The sequence below is a fragment of the Haliotis rufescens genome, unplaced genomic scaffold (assembly GCF_023055435.1).
Source record: "Haliotis rufescens isolate VD_foot unplaced genomic scaffold, xgHalRufe1.0.p SCAF_11, whole genome shotgun sequence".
Taxonomy (NCBI): Eukaryota; Metazoa; Mollusca; class Gastropoda; order Lepetellida; family Haliotidae; genus Haliotis; species Haliotis rufescens.
The window spans coordinates 28,820,190-28,845,310 of record NW_025963791.1 but is presented as its reverse complement, the minus strand read 5'-3'; the positions used below and the strand labels follow the sequence as shown (position 1 = coordinate 28,845,310).

At 36.4% G+C, this 25,121-nt stretch overlaps 1 protein-coding gene across 1 annotated transcript in view; it reads left to right on the top strand.

Moving 5' to 3' along the window:
• The first annotated feature begins 7,413 nt into the window (after nt 1–7,413).
• Nucleotides 7,414–25,121, top strand: part of LOC124132604 (ras-GEF domain-containing family member 1B-like) — a 151,543-nt gene continuing 133,835 nt past the window's right edge. The window contains exon 1 of the mRNA XM_046496598.2: nt 7,414–7,844. Within this exon, the coding sequence (XP_046352554.1) occupies nt 7,728–7,844 (117 nt within the window). The 5' untranslated portion in view covers nt 7,414–7,727. The remainder of the gene's footprint in view (nt 7,845–25,121) is intronic.

The following is a 25,121-nucleotide window of genomic DNA, read 5'->3' as shown; positions in this document are numbered from 1 at the left end:
GTCTTTACAGTGTAAAGAAACATGCAACAATTAAGCACTGCAAACAGAGTTCATACACAGTTTAACATGACATCAAATATGACACTGAAATCAGTAATACATATCAAATATAATTGCACCCTGTAAGTGATTTGTCCCAAGCAGAGTTATGTCCCTGACATTTTGGCTGGCGGTAATTGGGAGGAAATGACGAGAAGGAAAGGTCATGGAGACAGATACAATATTTACCGTTATCCTCATTCTGGGGGCCATGTTTGTCACCATTCTTAGCATTACTTAGCAATACGCTAGACACTCAAAGTCACACTTACAACCCAAACATGTCTCATTTTCACGTTTCAACTCGCACTGTTTAGAAGAGGTTAGTTAAATCCAGTCCTGGTCATCACAAGTCTGTTCAGGATCTGACCTCACAAACACCGCGCTGTGGTTGGTCTTTGTTACTAAATGCTTATCTAAATATGGTCTAGAAGCACTTGTATATAGTACTGACTGGCTTGGGGGGTGATTGTTGATGCATGGTTTATAGATGGGTGACAAGATTATGCTGGCAATGTGTGAAAATGTACCTGGTGTCTCACCTGTGCCTAAAGTTGTTGTGGAGGAACAGTATACTGGATGTATGTACAATGCTGATTTGTCCATGGGGTCTGTATTTGAATAAAAGCGACAAAACCCTTTCCATATTCATAAGAAATCTCTGCAAAAACAATTGTACGATTCCGACTATATCATGAGCATGTGTTTATGAATCACTATAAAAAAGTGAAGCGACCTAGTGTTCACGAAAATGTGTGGGTCATCCTGCCAAACTGGTGGCACCCATCACAAACACATGCAAAGGCAAGTCAATTGTCAACCTGAAAAAACACGGGAACATATGGTACAAGTCAAAATAGTGATTATTACATCGGACATCATTTTTGTCACTTGTGTGTCAAATTTGGAAATTTCCTCTACATGTCTAAAATAAAACTTTTTATAAGCCTTATTGAGGTTTTGAATGTTGTAACCTTAATAAAACAACCTCTGAGCAAGAGTTGTATGTCCCTCTTTGAAATCCTGGTAGAACGAGCATTCTCGATTGTACCTCAAAAGTTGTGAAATGTAGACGCCAAGGGCTGGAGCTTCAGGAATATTGTTCAACGTTATGGGAAAGTTGACTATTGGAAAGTTGAAGTCATCCCTCTGGTCACTGTCCAATTGGACTAGTCTATCCTGCCTCATCAGCAGCAGCCATCACATATATGCAAAGCCAAGTCATCCCTCTGGTTCCTGTCCAGTTGGACTAGTCTATCCTGCCTCATCAGCAGCAGCCATCACAAATACATGCAAAGCCAAGTCATCCCTCTGGTCACTGTCCAACTGGACTAGTCTATCCTGCCCCATCAGCAGCAGCCATCACAAATACATGCAAAGCCAAGTCATTTTTCACCTGAACCATATGGGAACATATGCTACCAGTCAAACTAAGGATTTGCATCGGACATCATTTTGGTCACATGCAGTTATTTTGACATTTTAATTCCAGTTTTAAGGAATTTTGTCATACTAAAAAATAATTATGGCAGAATGTTTCAGTAGCAGGACTTTAACCCCAGTGTCTGAAAAAACAATTGATCAGTTTGTTGAGGCCTTTGTAATGCTTACACATGAGAGATTTTACATTGTGGACAGACGATATATCTATTTCAGCATTTATCTATGACAATATCAGATATTCTGTCAGCACAGCTGCATGAATTTTAGTTTTATAATACAAACAAATATATCCTGGCAAATCTGATAATGCACATCTGGTTTATCAAGAGCTGCTTTCATTCTCATCCTTTCATCTCAAATATCCCAGTCTAATAGAAGCATCATGAAGAAACCTTATCAAACTTAGTCTAAGATTCCAATAGCCTCTTTCCCAGTCCATCAAACCTCATGCAAACACATTTCAAAAACTATTCTAACCTTATCAAAACTTTACATAAACATTGTCATCTTGATCCCTTGAACACTTTCTAATTTAAACCTAGATTTCCACTGCACTAACTGTTGATTTATATAGAAACTGCATGTTTTGTTTTTGTAATAAAAAATCAGATTCTGATTTCAGTTCATTTTTTGTTAAACTCCTCCAAGAGCTTTACGTACTTACATTTAGATTTTGTTCAAGGTTTTCATACAGTTGAGCATGTGTGTGGAGTGTGTGCCACTCCCCCATCACAGAATATGCCACTGCTGTCAGAGTGCCAGGTATTGTCACGTTAAGTATTCAACCCATGCTGTAAAGTGTCGGGGGATGTTTGGGGCTAAACAGCCTTGCAGGATTATTGGCGAAAGGTCAGAAAGTTTACAGCCTTCTTGCCAAAAGTTGTTCTTTATTTTCAATTGAATTTTGCATCAATTCTCTTCAGCATCCCTAAAAAGGTCAATTTAAAATTCATGCATCCTGGCCATACACTGGGGGATTAGCAAGTGCAAATTCTATAATGTCACATTAAAGGCTTAACATGTATAGAAGTTTTTTTAGATGGAGCACTTTCTGAAACAGAATCAGTATGCGTAATATGTCACCACAAAATTGCAACTTTTGCAGAGATGTAGATAGCATACTGAAGAGGACTGTAACAGCTTGAACCTATATGATATGACAAGATAGACACAATTTTTATGGATAACAACTTCTTTAATACTGTGAAAAGCGACATTTCGGTATAGATCCTTATACCGTTGTCAAGCAACTTCTAAGTAATGCCTATCAAACAATCTATATGATATGGATAAATATTGTTTAATACAAGCGACAAAACCCTGTCCATTATGAGTCATAAGAGTCTATTATATGATTCCAACTATCTCATACCATTAAGCAATGAGTGATGACACCAGGTGTTCATGAAAAATCCAATCAAAATATATAAGTGTAACTTATAATATCTCATGTATCAATACGAAGTTATTACTTTCTGAAATTATGTCAAATCTTCATTTGCAAAGTTTTTGTACATTCAGGTACTATATACTTGCAGTGTTTTCTGTCACTCTCTGCAATATGACAGCCATGCAATTGTTTGTTTGTTTGTTTGCTTGGTTGTTTGTTGTTTAATGCCACACTCGGCAATATTCTAGCTATATGATAATGGCCTGTAAATAATCTAGTCTGGACAACGATCAACAACATTGGGGTTCAACAGAGACCATGGTCTCTGGGTACAATCACATACTCTGAGCCAAGTCACTGAACCTGACCATCCAATCTATTTGGTCGCCTCTCAGGACCAGACTTAAGGTAGCTGGGGACCAATGCTAACCAAGATTCCCCACTGGGCATAAGCAACAATCCACTTCTTTGAGTAATGGCTCTCGGCACACAATCAGCTAAATCACACATTGTTACTACATAAAGATGCCTGTTCTGCCCTGGAATCCCACTGGGGATACTTGTTGGCAAGTAGGTTTGTATGAGCACAAGCTTAGGCTTTGTATTTCATATTAGTTGTATTACCAAATGTTCGGCCAAAACTTGATGTAGGTGATCAAGAAAAAGCAATATTTAATCATTTCAATCAACTCAATTCATTACAGACCACTGTCATATAGCTGGACTATTGTTAAGTGAGATTTAAACAACAAACAAATAAACAAACTGTTTGCCAAATTCATAAATGACATACTTTAGGCAGTTGGGTATGATGACACACCAAGCCAGCCAGGCCATACATCCATCATCCCAGGTGATTGGGGGGTATGGGTTTCTTCAGCTTGACTCTGGGGGCATGGGTGGCCCAGTCATCTAATGTGCCGCTATTCTCTGTGCAGAGTTGCATCCCTTGGGCACACCAGAAACCTATGATAACAGGTTTGAATGCCGGTTCACCCCAATTATCTTTCTAGGTTTGTCAGCATCATACCCGTGTTCGTTGGTTTCACAAAAGTGGTAAAGACCTGCATCACTTTGGGCTATATTATCACATGAAGCAGCATAACACTAGGAAGCTGAAACTTACATACTAGAATCAATGAAGGGACTATATACGCAATCCCAGGCAAACAATCTAAATGTACATTACTCTGAATAGACAATATGTATTACTCTGAAGAGACAATATACATTACTCTGAATAGACAATGTGCATTACTCTGAATAGACTATATGCATTACTCTGAAGAGACAATGTAAATTACTCTCAAGAGACAATATACATTACTCTGAAAAGACAATATACATTACTCTGAATAGACAATATGCATTACTCTGAAGAGACAATGTACATTACTCTGAATAGTCAATATACATTACTCTCAAGAGACAATATACATTACTCTGAATAGACAATACCCATTACTCTGAATAGACTATATGCATTACTCTGAAGAGACAATGTACATTACTCTGAATAGTCAATATACATTACTCTGAATAGTCAATATACATTACTCTGAATAGTCAATATACATTACTCTGAAGAGACAATATCCATTACTCTGAAGAGACAATACCCATTACTCTGAATAGACTATATGCATTACTCTGAATAGACAATATGCATTACTCTGAATAGACAACATACATTACTCTGAATCGTCAATATACATTACTCTGAAGAGACAATATACATTACTCTGAATAGACAATGTGCATTACTCTGAATAGACTATATGCATTACTCTGAATAGACAATATGCATCACTTTGAATAGTCAACATACATTATTCTGAATAGTCAATATACATTACTTTGAAGAGACAATATGCATTACTCTGAATAGACAGTGTGCATTATTCTGTTAAAAGCTAACCTGACTAACCAGTCTAACTAGTGATAGCTGCCAATCATAATATCAACTATCTATCAGATTTATTTGGCCATTCAATTATATCTATGTTTTACTAGTAGAATTCTTTTAGATAGATTTGTACATGAAATCCACTTCTTATGACAAAAACTGTGACACCTCAAGGTCTCGGGGGGTGTAACTTGATGTGTCGTTTATGATGATGTAATTGCTATCATCCCTTCAGAATCCTCATCAGAACTTAGGTCTCACACCACCAGTACACCTGCTTCTGTAACTATTGATAACAAAATATATGTCAGGCCACAATAAAGTAATTCTTAGAATTCATCACACAAAAAATGTGAGACAATGGGGATTTTATTTTTTAAATATTTTATGTACCCTGCCTATCTCCTGATGATATTGACATGACCCATTAATGTTCAGTTTTTGTACACATGTGGTGCATGGAATATAGTATTGACACACTGTGACTTTCTGCAGCTGTCATATTTTGTGATTAAGGGAATCAGGTTGTCTGTAATGATTCTTCCAAAAGTGTTTGCCTGAGAAGCAGTTGTTCTGCATACACCTGGTGTCATCACTGATATTCAGTGATCCATTCATTTTCATCACTATTTTGCCTTTTACGCCCAATAATTGAGACTGATTATTCTCCCACGTTAACCCTTTATACTTATAGTGCTGCACTTAGTCCATGTACTTCGTGTGCGGTCTTAGATGGTCCTCGGTACAAGTAGTGTCACATTCATGGTTTAATTTTGTTTTCACTAAACATGCTAAATGGTTCGCCTAGCCTTCATGTATGTTGTGACATGGCAATGCTGATAGTTGTGATGAGGGTATAGCATGTTATCTTATCTATAGTTCCTGGTTGAAGTGTAGGTATAAGGTACAACCACTGTCACTGATGCTGCTATCATGACAACAGATTATGACAGAGCGTGATCACTATTTGCAGGGATATTTCTCCCCTCTGCACATTTTTATATGACAATAGGCAGAGAATATAAAATGTATTTCAGATAAACAATATACTCCCTATAAAATTTAAAACAAAATATCTACATTTTAAAACTGTGTTGACCAAGTTCTCAGGACTATCACAGTGTACTGACTTGTCGGTGTCAAGTGGAATGCTTGTATAGGACTATAGTGTTGATGTTAGGCCATTATACTGATACGAGACCGTTTGGTGCTGATATTAGGCCATAGTGCTGATGTTACATCATGTGTTGTAGATATTAGGACATGCAGTGTGGATATTAGACCATGTAGTGTGGATATAAGGCCATGTAGTGTGGATATTAGACCATGTAGTGCTGATATTAGACCATGTAGTGTGGATATAAGGCCATATAGTGTGGATATTAGACCATGTAGTGCTGATATTAGACCTTGTGTGTGAATATTAGGCATTATAGTGCTGATATTGGACCATGTAGTGTGGATGTTAGACCATGTAGTGTTGATATTAGACCATTTAAAGTGGATATTAGATCATAATGTCATCACAAATCTCCCTGGAACATTAACTTACATAGTCTGAAACAAGTAGCTTTTCATAGATTTTAAGATGCTAAACAGAACTCTCCATCTTTACTGGAAAGAGCAAATCTTTTAAAACGTCAAGAAAACATGTGATTACATTCAGAGTGTCCAAGAGCTGTGGTTTAACCTGTAAAAACTGACTGATTCCATTGAGAACTCATCATTGCTTATATAGCTTCTGTTAAGGTGTTGAAGTGGGGTTTTGGGGGGGGTGTGTTTGTTTGTTGTTTAACGCCGCAACCAGTGATAATCTAGCTATATGATGGCGGTCTGTAAATAATCGAATCTGGACCAGACAATCCATGGATTGACATCATGAGCATTGATCTATGTTAATTCACATTGTTGTATTGAAAAGGTTTAAAACGTTTGTGAAAATATAATTTGGGATAAAATAGTTACTGTATCAGATCGCTGTGATGGAACAAAAGCATAAACTATAAAATAAAATATTATTTTGTACAAGTATATCCAGATATAAAGTTTTTTCTGCCCCAAATATCAGGAAACTCTTACTCTTTACCAAAGCTAATGTGATTTGCACCTGTCCAAACATGAAATGGTTTTAAGTAACATTTTAATCATTTGTAGTCACTCAGCCAAAGACTACTTGCTCATCGTGCCAGTCATTAAAAAATTATATCCAATAAAGATTTTCATACAAAACCACAATATTGATCAAAGCAATTCAAAAGAAGCACTGAGGCCTACTTGTAAAAACCTTCAAACAACAGAATTCATTTTTAGCCACAGTAGTCTAGACCAGCAAGCTTTCAAAATTAGAAGAAGCTTAAAAAGGGTTTGTTTACAGCCCAGCTAATTCTCCCTGAGCAAGCTCCTTGAAGCAGGCCAAGGGCTCTATGTGTTATTGCATCAACGTTATCAAGATTATGACTGTGGGTGTTTTATCCTCTAGTACTTTGTGACACAAACCATGTTGCCTCCAGCCACATTATCACTCCCAACATCCCTGATAGCTGTCAACAGCTTTTGTGTTTACACCTGTCTTGCCCTACTCCCCTCCTGTAAGAGTGGACCGGCCCAGGTAATCAGCTGTGGGCTGCTGAGCTAGTTGGATCGAGCCAACCGCAGTGGCGAGTACCATGTGTTAGTCGTCAATTACTTCATTCACTCTCAGCATAGGTCTTTCATAGTTGGGACCATAACATTGATCTCGTATATTTCAGGTGTACATTTCCTACCTTGGACCAGGCTTTGTTAAAGGGAACATCTGATATTGACGCAGAACACTGACACAGATTGGTGTGACAGTCTGTGACACTTGGATATATACTGCGTTGTGACATGTACGTGATATAAGCGTTCTTAACACTATGTGCATATAGTGCATATAGCAGTTGGATCATTTGTATTTAAATTATTGTGATGCCCTCAATGGCTGATGATACCTGCAGCAGTTTGAGTGACAGTTCCTCAGAGACGTCGATTACTCTTCGACGGGAACCAGAGAAAAATCCTGATTTGTTTGGAGTTCAACTCGAGGTAAGTAAAATTTCTGTTTCAAATTTGCATTTCTTTTTTTTCAAAATATAGATTAGAGATAATCTCTTTATAATCTATGCCAATGTTTTCTAACAACTATTTCCTATGCTTTCCACTTTCAGAAGTTCTTAAATCACTGTTGTATATTACCTTTCTAATTATGTCTTAACAATATATTGCTCTAGGAAAACTATATGATTTTAATGATTTTATATGATTTAAACCCCTAATCAGAAAATAAGAATGTTTATTTCAGATTCTGAAAATACATATTTCCTCTGTTTAAACATCTCTTTTAACCATTTGATTATTTTATCATATTTATCTGATCTGTAGATCAGAACATAAATATTTAATGTAATAAATCATCAAAATTCTAAAAATTAGTGTTTTATATTATTATAACTGTGATCACAACATGAAAATATTGACATCACACCTCTTTAAAATACTATATTATTAGGGCATTATATCATCATAAATCATTTATACAGTGCTGTCAATCACCTACCAAACAGCTGATGTATATATGAGTCATCAGTTCGATGAGGTTGATTCACAGTGGTAAACACATGGCAGCTTGGCGCATGGTCTCAATCTCACTGATTCACTAACCCAGTTCAAATATCTGTCAGTTGTATTAACCTGAACGATTTCTGTCTCTATTGTTGATTGTTGATGCTAGAGACTCTGTAATCAGGTATAAGGTATGTTAGACACTAGTGAAGTATTATAATTTATGATAGCACAAGTCTGTGTTATTATGGTATGTAGCATAAAGCTATATATTCACATGACTCATTAAGTGTGAATTGTACATGCAGGCTCTATATTAATATGAGAGAGAAAGAGATAGAGAGAGATAGAGAGAGAGAGACCGTCCGCTCTTTCTCTATCCACTAGAGAGAGAGAGCGTTATTCATGATGCAAGAAGCAGTATATATATACCGGTATAAATATATGAAAACATGGTATGATTTTTTCCCATGTGTAAGTTTAAGTTTATCATAGTGTGTTTTACTAAGCAGTTAATCATTACTCAGTTTCAACAATTCAATTCAAAATAATGCTGATGATTGCTTTTGTCCATTTTCCTACCATAATATTTATACAATTGGTATGATGAAATTAAGAAATCATTCAAAATGTGCATTTGAAATAGACACATGTACATTTCAAGACGTTTGACATAAGCAGTGACAGATTTCAGCTGTGACAGTCATGGTGGAAGTCTCATTATTGTGGGTAGCTCACAGGATTGGCCATGGTTTCAAGTTTACAATAAACATAACTCCAGTATAGGGATGTGAGAGGGGCTACTTCAGTGGCCGCCCATAACTCACATCCTGGCAACATTTTAACTGAACTTTAACTCAAAAGTCATTAAGTGCAAATGTGTTTCATATTCCTATCCAGACTTGATGAGTTCAGTTCCCTGCAAAGTTACAGTGACACCCATCATGCTCATTCACATTCAAGTTTCATTTGCTTTTCAGATTTGTGAATTATTATGAACCGTTTATTGATGATATGATATATTTTTCCCTTTCTCATATTACCCTATACTGTCTTAATTACAGTGTTTTGAATTAATGCTGTTAACTTAAGCCGGATTTCCTCCATATGATTTTATGATCAGAATCTTGCCCTGTAATTTTATTTTTCCTTAAATCTGTGTTTCTAGTACCAAACTGATCCAGATTTTCATTTGCCTCTGTCTGTCTGTCTGTCTGTCTGTCTGTCTATGACCATTGTGTGAAGGACATGTTGCATGAAACGAAAGTAAGCTATATTAAAGAATAATATTCTAAGAAGTATTTGTATAATATTTATTGTATTCGAGGTAAAGCATCCTCATTTACCAATAGTTATACCATATGAAGGAAGTTCCATCTTGGGCCATTATCAAACACCCCGTGCCTTGCATCATGTTTTTTCCCCAAAGCACTGCCAGACCTTCAGAAAAGTGCGATGTGGGTTGCCATGCTGCTTTTCTTGATGAAACACACCATCGACCTAGCACTGCCGATCAGTACTGCTTCAGATGAATAACATCCATAGACATTTAATGTATTCAGATGCCTTGTATGGGATGTGATAAATTGTATCAGCTAGGACATAAATCAGGCCATATTGGGGATTCAAACCCACATCATAGGATTCTGACACGCCTAAGGGGCACAACTATGTCAGCAAATTCAGACATGTTAAACAACTGGGCCACCCCTATCTCTATTTACTGGTGAAATCTATCACATGTTAACTAACTACTTCAAAGTTTTTGGTCATATGACACTTATTTTAATTACCTTTAATGACATAAAGTAGTTTCGCTATTAGTATAATCCATCGTGGAATCTTAGCATGAGGAAATTACAACAATCTTGTCAAAGATAAAAAATACTGCTGTCTCTCTTTGCATTTTAGGACCAAAGTTGCAAACACAACAACAAAACATTATGTTTTATCAAACAAAATCTTTATCTTAAAATCACCCCCAAGCCTTTCACTGAAACCATTACGCTCTCTCCACTTGGCTGTCACCACGAGATCATTGATAATTTACTTGCGAATCAAGCTTGACTCGAGCATAGCCGTGATACACTCTTAGGCATGGAAAAGAGAGTATCTGGGGTGTAATCCTCCCTGTGGAACTCTGTGGGTCAAGTCTCAGGTTCTACCCCCAGCGAGGAACACTGGGCTAGGTGGCCAGGTATGCTGACGGGTCGTCATCGGAGATATAGGTATTGTTTGTGTTGACATAATGATGTCGCCACTGGAATGTGATATTGACATGATAGGAACAACAGAAACGGTGATGGAATTGTGATCATGCACAAAGACTTTATGTAGCACGGATAATGTTTTGTCATTTGGTTTTATCGAAGTTAATCCGTATTAATCTGTACGTAAAGCCGACATACACTAGGGGAGGGTCATGTTTGTATTACACTCATAGATCATGGATCAAGGTTCAATTTCAAACTCATATCCCCTATTACCGGTATAAATGTATCTCTTCTCTTTTAAACCAGAGTCAGCAATATTTATAATCTCTGATTATGGCAGCCTTTAAATAAGTCTTGACCAGATAAACCTGTGATTTAAATTATGAGGAGCGTCCCAAACTATCAGAGTACAATGTTTGTTTATTTGTTTGTTGTTTAACACCACACTCAGCAATATTCCAGCGATATGAGGGCAGTCGGCAGTGTGTAAATAATTGACTCTGGACCAGACAATCCTGTGATTGACATCATGAACATCGATCCACGCAATTGGGATCGATGACATGCACCAACCAAGTCAGCGAGCCTGACCACCCAATCCTGTTAGTCACCTCTCACGACAAGCATGGGTTGCTGAAGACCTATTCTACCCCGGATCTTCAATGTAATCAACAGACTCCCTGAGTCTGACCACCCATCACACGTTGCCACCTCTTACGACAAGCATTGTTTACTGGTGACCAGTTCTAAGCCTGAATCCAAACAGGGGAGGAAGAACAGCAGTATAGAGTATAATGTGTTGTATCTGATGGGCTTTCTAGGGTTTCATTCTATTCATATTTTAAAGGACCAGGTATGAAAAGGGCCAACCTTGGCCAATGTGCAATTTAAAAATTTGAAGTTACAGAATCGTTTCAAATATTGTTATGGTGGTTATCAACTTTGTTGTTTCTACTGATTACAAGTTGTGGACTCGAACACAAACAGAAATATGGCAAAAATGAGTGACAAAGTGATTTTTCCAACTTTTTGAGAAAATCTAACTCTGGCAAATTTGTGACCCAAGATGAACTTTTCACCATATGTTTGCACTGTCGTCACCTATGTCTCCTTGGAAATTCAGCTTGGATCAAGGACCTGCTCATGTTCAAATATTAGAAAATGGCTTCAGGATAACAGCTATGACTTATTTCGCACATTTTAACAATTCCTTAACAATGAATGTTCTTATTACTCCAAAACATGCAAGTGTGGAAAATAGCAAAAAGTGGAATTCTCATTAATATGTACACATCTGATAATTGGTAATGCTGTCTTCATGGCTCATTTCTTTAATTATTTAGATCTAGTGGGGAAAGGGTCCATTTTGTACCTCCAAGCCTTCAGGACACTGTCAGCTTCGCATGGATCTTGAGGTCTCAGGTGAAAAAATAATTTGTCAGCCTTGAGACATGCCATCTTTGGGAGCCTGGTTCAGTGTTGCAATTCAAAAAACATCATTGTTTCAACAGAAAATTCCCATTTTTCAGACACCTTATGTGTCAGCCTTTCCTACCACGTGTTCATGACTTTGTTACAGGAGTTCTGTGCATCCCCTTTTTCAAAGTCAAAGATCATCTTCTACATCATCCATCTTCCAAAATCATATTTTGCTCACCATTATTCAATAAAGCTGAATAAAAAATCAACATCTGCACTCCATCCCTTTTGATATACACATTTACAAAAAAAAGACAAAAACATGAAGTTACCCATAATAATTGTAAACTAATGATTTAGACATGTATTAATCTGAATTCACAAATACAATCTATTCTAAGCATCTCCCCCTTACCCTTAACCAACAGTGAACACCATTAAACGTTTTACCTTACAGAAGCTGTTCTTAATAGCCCTTGTGGTTGTAACACTATGCCCCTTAAGGGGAAAAGCCTACACTTAAAGGGACATTTAGCCCTATTAACCCCCACGAGGATACTTTGCACCCTGATACCATACCTCCTGATCATTCAGACAAGAAGGCAGACTGACAACGATAGGCAGATATACGCTGTACACTTTTCTTTACGTGAACTGATCCATCATAGGGTACCGATAACCATCCTTCGTCTTTGTTTAATCAGCGAATAATCATGCTTAAGAGAGGTGTGCAAAGGAAGCAGTGATAAAAATACCAAAGGGCAAGAGAAGTTGGGCCGATTTTGCACGTATGACCACCTATGCCGTGTCAATATGTTTAAGCCCAATTTGTAGCGATGTGGTAATTGACATAGGCAGCATATATAAACTAGCTGTGCGGCAAGGGAGAAGACAAGGTTAGGTCTGCCTTGATGGGTGTGCACTTTAAGCCAGCTGACATTTGACAGTCATCATCATGAGGCTTGGAGACATTTCACTGTCTTCAGTATCTGAAAGATGTTTGATATTTTTTTAACTTTTTTTAATGAACTTGAAAATGGTAAAATTGAGAAACTGCAAATTACTGTTTTCTTTCTAATGTTGTGATGCTTTTGTCATATATTGACTGTCCAAACAAATTAGAAAAATAATACAAAGTTTGTAAAGAAAATGCAAATTATCAAGTTTTCTATCTAATTTTGTTTGTAAGGCCTGACCATCTAGTTTATTATTACTACAAGACTACACTAAATTTGAAGTAAAACAATTTCTATGGATGAACAGCTTCTTTATTACAATTAGTGCGACGTTTCGGTGTAGATTCTAACACCTTTATCAAGCAAGTGATGAAATTGAGAATTGCAACCTGCTTTTTGGCATATTGACAATCTGTACAGTAACATACGTGCTGTAAAGTACCCACCCCCACTACCTCCCACATCCCACCCCCACACCCAACCCCACCCCACCCCACCCGTATCCAACCAACAGACCAACATACCGACTTCCCATTCAACCATTAAAAGAATACTGAAAATAATATTTTATGACATTCTAGTGAATCTTTCTTTTGTAATTTGTATTTCAAGATTTTATTTAGGAATGTAGTCTTGTAATCGTTATGCTTTTTTTCAAAATGATATGCTGAATTCCTAGGTTTTAACATAACAGTGACCTTTCTTCTGTTCACCTGATAACCGCGTTTGAGCTTTCATCTTGTTTCTAAGCATATTCAACAAAATGTAAAAAAACTAGAAAAAAAACTGTTTAAGTTCAAAATATTATTTCATCTTAAATTTGAATAGAAATCTTCAAGTTTCTACTTAAATGTTCTACTGTGTAGATAGCACATCCCTGAGACTAGCCACTGTTTGAAATGTTGAAAACCAAAAATGGAAACTTTGAAAGATTGTCATTCATAAACAACATCAATGATTTTCACAAATTCAATTTTTAGTTGAAATTTGAGAAAAAATAGTCAAGGTGAAACAGGCAGGATTTGTTATTTTTTTGCAAAAAGAGTGCTATGGATTATGGCTACTAGTTGCTTTCAATGGCCAACACCTCGATACAAATACAGGATTTGGATCCCTTGAGCATTGCCACAAACAGAGATACAAGTGGCCATGTTTGTCCACGAACAAACCGTGAATTTTCATAAGCAATCGATAATGTTGAAATACAGACAAGTTGAAGGTCAAGGGATGTTTAGCTTCTCCTGATGTGCGAATGCTTGGCATTTTAAAATCCATTCTCCCCAATGAGTGCTGATGTTGAGAATTTATCATCAGGATTCTGACGATTTTTGTTATTGTTTTTGTTTTCAACTGTTTGCATGAAATCAACATGTATGTTTAACAAATTTCAAGATTGCGATTTTTCTGGAATGATGGATCCTTTTAAGTTACCTTGCTTAAGCATTGGACACAAAATTGTAATGTTATTGGATTTATTGCATGTTTTTCTGTTGAATGAAATTTGGGATGTTCAAATCAGCCCTTTTATCCACCCATTTTCATGAATTGTTTGAGAATTTTAAACCTCATCCTGGTAATAATTTTAACACCTCCTCTTTGAAATGTGTGAATATTTGTTTATGTAAACAGTCCTTGTCTCTATGATTTTAAAACATTTTTATCAATTTATGACAGAAGATGTGTCTTTGTGTAAGGCTTAAACTTTGTCAAATATTTGCTCAGAAAATTGAATGTTGGACCAAACGTTCTAGGATCAACAAAACATATCAGCTTTATATTCAAAAAGAATTTAATCTTAGAATTAGAGAAGAGCCCCTTAGCAAGAAAATGTGGAGGTAGTTTGGTACATTCATATCATGAATGTTAACAGATATTGTTTTCTGTCTGACATTGAAATCAATGTTTGACTTTATGGTCAGCGCGACCCAGCTAAATATATATCAAATATCAATACGTATGTCATGAACATTATATGGTGTGTTTTTAGGAATTGAATCCCATTTCTCTTTTGGTGCAAGTTCACAAAAATGACCTGGCAAAATAATGTATCTTATTAAAGGAAAATATTTAATGTTTTAAGGTGTTCTTTTTATTCTTCACAAATGTATACCCCTTATTTACTTTAGTGAAACATTTTAAGACACCACACAGGAGTGTTAGATGACACGTGTTTAGATTACATAAGCATCTTAATCCCACACTACAATGTAGCCCAAAATTCGTACATTTTCAAGATTGTTTACATGGTGGCTGTAAGAAATCCATATTATGAATGATTCCCGCCTATGGGTGTGGACAGGTGTGGTATTGCACGCAGTGACTCAGGATATGCCACTGGTTTCAGGGATCGGCTGAACTTGCAACACAGGTTTCCCACTCATTGTTTATTCCTCCCATGGTATTGATCTTGCAGTGACAAAATATACTGACATCCATTTTGTTTCTACCAAAGCAGCTTGTTAGAGAAACATTATTAGTTGTCAATTATCAGATTGTGTAACGAGCAGAAATCAGCTCATCTGCGTTTCCCTCCCATAAATCATCGCTGTCTGACTCCTTATTGAACTAGGTGTCTTTTAGCATCCTTGTTGCTTTTTCGGCCTGCTTTCTCTTTCTTTGTCTTTCTCCCTGTATTTCAGCCTCACCTTCTGTTTCTCTCTGAAACGGCCAAACTATATTTACAAACATATAGACATTATGACTGTATTATGTTGATATATAATCCGTCAAGATTCAGTCAAGTTTATATCTAGTTTGCCCAAGGTTATAAGTATGTATATAGGTTCCTTGTGCAATAGCCACGTATGTATTTGCCTAGTGCAAGGTCACTGACCTATGTGACAACTGTGAACACTTCATGTATATAGATGGCTCTGGTCTCCCCCAGGATGAGGAGTGTATGTCTACACTAACCTAAACAAGTTGAGAGCGTCATACCAAAAGACGTTAAAAGATCGTACTTGTTGTTACCCTGTCTGGCGCTCGACATTAAGGGGCTAAAACAAGGACTGGTCGGCTCGAAGTCAGTATACTGTGTCCGAGTGGGGTATTCATGTTAAACTGTGGCATGGTATCTCAGTGTGCTAGCACTATTTATCATCCAAAACTGGCTCCCACAGGAGATATCGCTTGGATGAGATCAAGCGATATCTACACTGTAGATATCGCTTTTGCGATATCTACACTGTAGATATCGCTGCAATGAAATTACATCACAATGCTTTGCAGACCATTGTGACATCACTGGTTACCATGACGTCACAATCAAATGACATCACTAATGGCTCTGCTACTGAAGTTGTTGGCAGTACTTTTTACACTGAAGACACTGCTAATTACTGTCTACAAATTGAAAAAGTTGGAAGAATGATGTTGGATGATAAATAAAATCTCACCCTCGTGTCTTTTGATATCAAATATATCAACACTTGTTGATAAAAGTGGCAAAAGTTCTCGGCAAGCCTCGGAATTTTTCCACTTTTATCAACTCGTGTTGATATATTTGATATCAAAAGACACTCGGGTGAGATTCTCTATATATCGGCATCAGTCTGGACTAGTACAAGCAGCCACACAAACACATACACGTACATGCACGTCGCTATATAAGTGCAATATTGTTGGACGTGACGTTAAACCCAATTTCACCTCACCTCACCTAAACAAGTTAAATCTTTCCTTCAGCAAGGAGGAACAAGAGGTTCCAACAATGCTTATTTCAATTTATTTAAAATTAGAATTAAATATCACTTACTTTAAATAATGGTTTTACTTGGTCAATTATTCACAAGTTTAAGGGTGTATGTACACAAAACGGATATCAGCTAGACATGGGTTTGTTGAACTGACCTGTCAATCACTGATAGTGTGGGTGTTATGCAACGCTTTAATATCCATTTTATATCCGCATGAGAGTTCAGCCATTAACTGCATCAATAAAGGTTTATTCGATGGGGTTTGTACCCTATAATGGCGCTGGGACATGAAATGATTGTGTGATGAATTCAATGCCATTGCAGCAAGAAATTATATCAGTATTTGAATTCAAAGTGACGTAACAGTTTGATAAGACCCCTCCTCATGGTCTGTCACCCACGCTGCTTCTGTTCCCAAGATGGAGATTTCATTGCTGTAGATTTAGGGTTGCTTTTGTCCCAGTCTTATTTTGGATAAATTGCTTTTAATAACATAAAAAAGGTTTATTTTATTACATGCTGAATATATGTAGTGTAGGCGTTAAGAAAAACCTTTATTTTTCAAATTTGATTTAAATAAAATTTTGATAAATAGCTCATGGTTATTCATAATTGGTTTAAGTGCTTAAATTAAGATCAGCTTAGACAGATAACAGATATCTCTGATTTTCATTCATTCATTTTCACCACTATTTTGCCCTTTACGCCAAATGGAATCAGTTTCATCCAATAATCCAGACTGGTTATTCTCTGGCTTTGCCATTATGTATTTAGTTTGTGTGCAACCCAAAAATATGTTAGAGGGTCACTAGCAAAATAAATTCTTTGGTAAGTAACAATGGTGACGGAAAACTAAATATCATTTGTTAGGCATTATTTGTACTGGGTGGATTAATATTTTTAGAATTCTATCACTGGGCTCGTTTCCAAGAGCCATGCTATTCAATTCAGTCTTGACCATGTGTTCAGACTGACATGGTGCCTCCATACTTTCTCACATTTCATATGTCCTCCGTTCAAAAGAATATTTATCTATGGTGTGAATAAATAATGTTTACTAGATGAGATGTATCTGAATGCAGTACAGTTCCCAGCGTAAAGTGACTTACTTAACCAGGATCACAATTGAATGTACAGTGAATGGTCCTGTATCGTGAGAAATATAATGTTCTTTACAGATGTACAATGATGTCTTGTTCAGGGTCAGTGGCGTCAGTTTCACCATATGGTTGTCAATGACTTGTCACACCTTCTTGTCATTGCCTACTGTGAGACTACAATAATACAGGCATTTCTATCGAGACTGTGGGGGGGCTTGTTGTCCTCATCAAGTCACAATGCGTATAAATATTATTTTATATGTACATTAAAGTTGAAAACATTCCTTGTATGTATTTTCAGTACCTTACTTGTGAGAAAGTGTACAAATATTCTAATATATTCTTTTTTCATATATTTTATCACACTGGTATTGCTTTCATACTATTTATAAACTGTAAATAATGTAATATTGAAATATTTATGTGGAATGTTATATGAGAAAAATAGGTGGCAGAGGGTAAATTATATTTGCATACTCCCCAGGGAGCTGAGAGTAATTTGACCACTTGACCGACAATAGTGTCATGAAATGAGTATGCCCTCTATTATGAAGCATCATGTGCTTGTGTATATTGTTATTATTATGAATATTATTCATATTTTAAAATAACTTGCAAGAATACACATGGTTGAACCATGTTTGATACATTTGTTAGTTATAAATATGAATTTTGTACAAAAACATTTTCATTATGCTTATGTCCTTAATAAAAATAACGATAGCAATAACAAGCCCTTAAGGACAACAATAACTATGGTATTATCGTAGACCCCAAAATATTATTAGTACAATCCCAAAGAACATTATTGAACCAGTATAGTAAATATACACAGCATAGTCTTGTATAGGAGAACCAAGTTTGAAATATTTAAATGTTTATAGAATACAATGCATACGATGGAATAGGTTCACGACATGACCTCTTACCGACACACACATGTCGGACCTGATGTCCACCTGAAAGTAAAATACACGTTTTATCTCGAATCTATTTGTTCATAGCTGAACAAAGCTAATTTATATCGTCTTCAAGGTCCATGGACTCATACATTCAATGTAGGTATTACTGGGGTCAAAAGTTGTCTATATTGTTCACTGATGCCAATTTAATCTTCATGTTGTTCATAGCACTCTGTGGTTAAATTTCAGTTTATGCTGGTATGTGTTGGAGATGTTTAATGTCTGTATTCAGGGTTGTTAATATGAGGAAGAAAAGATCTGAGTACCAGGATTACCCGTCTAGATTCGTTCAGGTTCATTGATGTTAATTTCAGTGTATTGTTGTCAATCAACTGTCACCTATTGGTTCACCACCTGTCATTTCCTGAGTACATACGTGTTGACGTCTATTCATGGTTTGCCAAGTATTCAAAGTTATCCTACAATTTTTTTAATCAAGGGTCAAACATGTTTTGGATATATGTTGGAAAATGTAGTTTGGTATTGTTAAAAGATAGGAATCACATGTTTATAAAATGTCAGTCTTTCATCAACATGTCAATCATTCATGGCAATAAGGATTATTCAGATTTGTTATTGATGCAATCAGAGAAACAACCTGTCTCGCCAGACCTTCTCTTGAAAAGACATTTCATGTTAATATCTGTCAGGGGTAGAAACTAACATGTTTAGTCCACTAGTCCTTATAATGATAACATATAGCAAAACCCTTAAAAAATGGCAAATTTCTACTTGTCCTTATGGTACCTTAACTATTGGGCAGTTTGGCAAGGACTACAGGACCTGTGCCAGTTTCTAACGCTGTCTGTGATGACAGAATTGACTGATATCCACTACCAATACTTTTATTATTTCAATGTTATGTTTCAGTACAAATTCAAGTAGTCATCAAGCATCTAGTATCTGTACCAATATGTTTCAATGAAATACAAAATAAGTTGATCTCCATAATTCAGTCCAGTCTTCACTGATACCACAGCCTCCAAATACCATGGAGATATTAACATAAAAATCAATAATTCTTGCTTATTTTCTAAATTTTTCTTTCAATAAATTTTCCATAACTTACTACACAATATTATCTATTGCCTTTTTTCTTCGATCACTTCATACCAGTATATTAATAATATCAAACAGAATGGTTTGAAAATAATGATAAAACATTAAATTCCTATTTCAAACCATCAAATCCTGTTTTTTCATCTTGATTATAAAGTTTTATTCCTTGTTAAAATGTGTAAATCATTAAAAATCCCCAAACACATTGTTCCTTCGCATGAGACACCTCTAAAATCAAAACTACAATGTTTTCTTAAGACCTGATCAAGAAGAATGTATATCCCCATTAAACACGGTTCTTTTGATCTATAGACAGTCCAGGTCATGGGACGTCAGTTTCCACCTATCGGCAATAACATGCACAAGTCCTCCAGCCTAACCACCTGTCATGGTGATGTATAAAGACGTAACTTTCAACCCCGAGGCGTCCAACCATGCTGAGTATTGGACTCTTCCGTTTTTGTTTTCTCAGCTGTAGAAATAAACTCAATGTCACTTTCATTTGCATGATTAATGAAGCGTAGCTTCCTGGTGAAAAGAAATTGCGACACTTAAAATGTTAGTAATCATCATTACATCTTGTTGTGTGCTCAGTCACAGCTTGAACAAGGGAACATGTTCTGCATGGAGAAGTACAGAAAGACAGACCGTATTAAACCATCTCCATGCATAAACATATATAAAAACCAAGTAGACACAATTTATGGATAACAATGTCTTTAATTACTGTGGGGTAGTCGGGTAGCCTAGTGGTTAAAGCGTTTCGCTCGTAATGCCGAAGACCCGGGTTCGATTCCCGACATAGGTACAATGTGTGAAGCCTATCTCTGGTGTCCCCCACCGTGATATTGCTGGAATATTGCTAAAAGGGCGAATAACCATACTCACTCGCACTCACTTTAATTACTGTAAAGGTGATGTTTCGGTATAGATCCTTATTCTGTTGGCAAAAAACTGATGGATAACATCTTTAATTACTGTAAAGGTGATGTTTCGGTATAGATCCTTACACCGTTGTCAAGAAACTTGCTTGACAACAGTATAAGGATCTATTCCAAATCGTCACCTTTACAGTTTGTTTGTTTGTTGTTTAACACCGCAAACAGCAATATTCCAGCTATATGACGTAAATAATCAAGTCTGGACCAGAAAAGTAATTGACATCATGAGCATCGATCTACGCAATTGGGATACGATAACATGCATCAACCAAGTCAGCGAGCCTGACCACCAGATTCTGTTAGTAGCCTTTTATGGCAAGCATGTGTTGCTGAAGACCTGTTCTACCCAGGACCTTGACAGGTCCGCCTTTACAGTAAATAAAGAAGTTGTTATCCATAAATTGTGTCTACTTTGTCATTTGTCAGCTTCTCAGTAATGCCTATCAAACAATTCATATAATTCAACAGCTGGTAATAAACTGGAAATCTGGATTGAGAATAAAGCAGGATCTCACATAAATTAACAAGGAGGTGCTTCTGTTTGAATATTCAGAAGAAGAAATGACTAACTAACCCTATCAAAACTGTGATTATTATAGTATATTTAATTTGAACAGAAAAAGTTGTCCTAGATTTGACATTGTACTTAAATATAATATCTTCAAATTCTGCTTCTGCATCTTAGATTGTCATTGATGTGAACAACTTCAAATCCATATATTACATCTTTTTAACAAAAGCTTGCACTTAAAATGAAAACTTTAAAAATGAGGAAAGATTCCTTGAGGGAACAGTTCAACATTTCAATAAGGAAAAAAATAATTAATTCAGGTACAGTTTTCAGATATACCCCACAAATGAAAGTCAGAGAAGTTGATATTATTGGATGGAAAACTTGCAAACCTGTTAACCCCAAACCACAAAAGTAAGGAATTAAGATTTTTATCCAACATGAAACTTTTAAACTGCTCCTGTGGGATATTCAAACCAGTGAAGATAATACGCCTCGGCTTGACTACCTAATTGTCATAATCACCAGGTAAAACTTCAAGGATTGAATATTTTAGTCACCATGTTATTATTTCAGTTCAAGTTGATTTGAGTTTTGGGTCCTTTATTCTTGTCAACTCAACCTTTCAAAACCACTATTGTCTGACAATATGGCTGGGGTATTTGAACTTTACACTCAGTCAATTTGCATTAGTCAGAAAATAGTCTTTGTCCCCTAAAGAAAGGGCTCCACTAATCCCAGGTGGCAATTTGAGAATATTTTCATTATTTCATTGAGTTATAATGGCTAGCATAAATGACCAAGTATTGATCACTGTGGAAGCATACACCTGACAGCTCATTCCTTTGATGTTAATATCAAGATGAAACCTGAGAAAACTGTGATTGTGTTTCAAATGAATGTTTCAATGAAACATTGCACTACAATAGAAACAATTGCAGACAAATAAACAGACTGACATAGTCACTGATCCCAGGTTAATATTGGTCCTAGCTCTCTTTGTTAGTAGGAATTCAAATTTCTTTCTCAGCAATAGAGTCAATATTTGAAAAAAATAAATAAATGTTTTGTCTTCTCTGTTGTTGAATCGTTTGAAAGGTTCTGATGTTTTCATTTTATTCTTCATTTGGGGAAACTGCGGAAAGGTGATTAACTGATCAACCAAGTTATGAAACACAGAGTTTTAAAATAATTATATTTATTTTCCAGTATTTTAAATACCTTTGGTATACCAGTGTCTAAAGTATAACACATGTACTCAAAAGAAGTTAAGGATCACCAGTTTCTCTCATACTACTATTAACTTTAGTAATATGAATGAATCAGATGGTCCTTAACTTGTTTAGAGAAGTATATATGTTGTATTTGAAATCAACAATGACAACCTCTCAGTCTGTTAAGATTTCTCCCTTGTCATTAGTGCATTCAGATACTTTGTACATAGTCCTGAAAAGTTGCATCCTGCATCCATCCTGAAAATATGCATCCTGCACCCATCCTGAAAATATGCATCTTGCACCCATCCTGAGCATATGCATCCTGCATCCTTCCTGAAAATATGCATCCTGCACCCATCCTGAACATATGCATCCTGCATCCTTCCTGAAAATATGCATCCGGCATTCATCCTGAAAATATGCATCCGGCATCCATCCTGAAAATATGCATCCGGCATCCATCCTGAAAATATACATCCTGCATCAAAAACTATATTTCTGGAATATTTAAACTGAAGGTGTTAATCTCCCATGATGTTTCTGAAATTTAGAATATTCCAGAAACCATTATTTACCAAGAACAATGACGCATCTACGTATTTGACAACCGCAGGTGTTATTGATTACAGAGGATTGCATATTGACATGGCCGGTGTAGATATGGACAGTGGGATTCATGTTGGCCGGGGAGGCAAGTATGACCAAGTCCCAAGGAGTTATTTTGTCATTTGACATATGTCTCATCCAGACGAGTGCGAGGTGACCTCATGTAAAAGATTTTTGTATAACTCATATTAAAAAGTAATGTTTTTGTGAAAGGCTTCAATGTGAGTATCAAAAACCAAATTGTCAGACTCCAAAAACTACTAGAAGGTTTGCTATAAAATGTTATCATACCTCCATGTCAGAATGAGATCTGATTGGTCCACGTGATCTTGATGAAAGTGTAACCTGCCTTGGAGGATATAAATTTCTCAGCGGGGAAATAAATCTTTTATACCCCGCCACGCGCACTGCAGGCTGCATGTGAATTTCTGAGAGCCAGAATAAATCCTTTATACCCCTCTTCAAATAAAAAAGTCGCACGCCATTTCCGAGCCAATGGATGTCACGTGACATGGCACAAGCTAACCTCAGCTCCATCAAACAGCTGTTTTCTATCAATTTGGAATTTATTTGAATTATTTTACAATGTCATATTAAAACATGTCGGTAAGATAAATTCGTTGTAGCAGGATCACTCGGGGTACATGGGGTTTTATGCGTCCCTCGTTAGGTTTTATACCACTTGCCTCCGGCTCATCGTATAAAACCTAACGCGGGATGCGTAAAACCTGCTGTATCCTGAGTGATCCTGCTACAACTCAAAATGAGATTACCTCCGTGGTCTAGTAGTAGAGCGTCCGCCTGGAGAGCGGAAGGTCCGGGGTTTGATCCCCGGCCGCGTCATACCAAAAGACGTTAAAAGATGGTACTTGTTGTTACCCTGTCTGACGCTTGGCATTAAGGGGCTAAAACAAGGACTGGTCGGCTTGGAGTCCGTATACTGTGTCTGAGTGGGGTATTCATGTTAAACTGCGGCATGGTATCTCAGTGAGCTAGCACTATAAATCGGCATCAGTCCGGACTAGTACAAGCAGCCACACAAACACACACACATACATTCATGTCGCTATATAAGTGCAATAATCTTAGACGCGACGTTAAACCCCATTTCACCTCACCTCACCACTTAAAATGACCAAATGAAGTCAGGTATTCTATAAAGTCATAGAGGGCTTTTTGTTTTTATGGATAAATGGTATAAATACATATCATTTCAGCTTAATTATATAATGTCTGGTGACAATGATCATTGAGTGCAAGCTGAAGCAGATCGTTATACTCAGAAAGGTTACATGAGCAATTAGAGAACTCTGTTAGACGTTTGTTATGGCTTAAAAAATATGTTACGTCACCTTGAAACTGTGTGTTTGAGAGTTGGTGTTCATTCAATTAACAGTCAGACGGCCATGGTTGATGAGTTGTTTCAAAGCCTAATTTGCATTTTCCAGGACTGATAAAAAATAATATCACCATTGTGACATTTATTTTCCAAATTCAGAAGATTATTTTACTAGCTCTGTGTGCAAAAATATAAATGTGGAACATTGTCAAAATCAATCTCGTATGATGTTTATCTTCATGAAAACTAAAAAGGATTCTAGAACTGTGAGATGACCCCTAATATCAGCGGCCTGCAAACTTTATGATCTGAAATTTTTATATTAAGCCCCTTAATAGTGAGCTGTCAAGTATGGAGGGATACCATGGAATGTTACAAGGTCTTTGGAAAGTGTCATATTTTGTCATTATCTGGAAACTGCCAGTGCTTTATTCTCAAACTGATAAATTATCAGTTTAAAGAGAAAGCATGATATGATTAGAGCATGGCTCCGACAGCATGATTTACTCTGATAGACTTGGAGACACGATGTTGTCTGTGAAGTGACAGCCATTGAAGACTATTTATTAAAAATGATTGTATGATTATATGAAGTTTGGTGAAACCCACCAACAGGCTTATGGTACTGATGAAAGATCATAAAACAGTCTGATTCATACAGACCTTCAGGTTAGTGCATTAATAAAAATAATAATAATAATAATTGTGATGCATATTTATAATGCTCCAAATCAATACCCTAA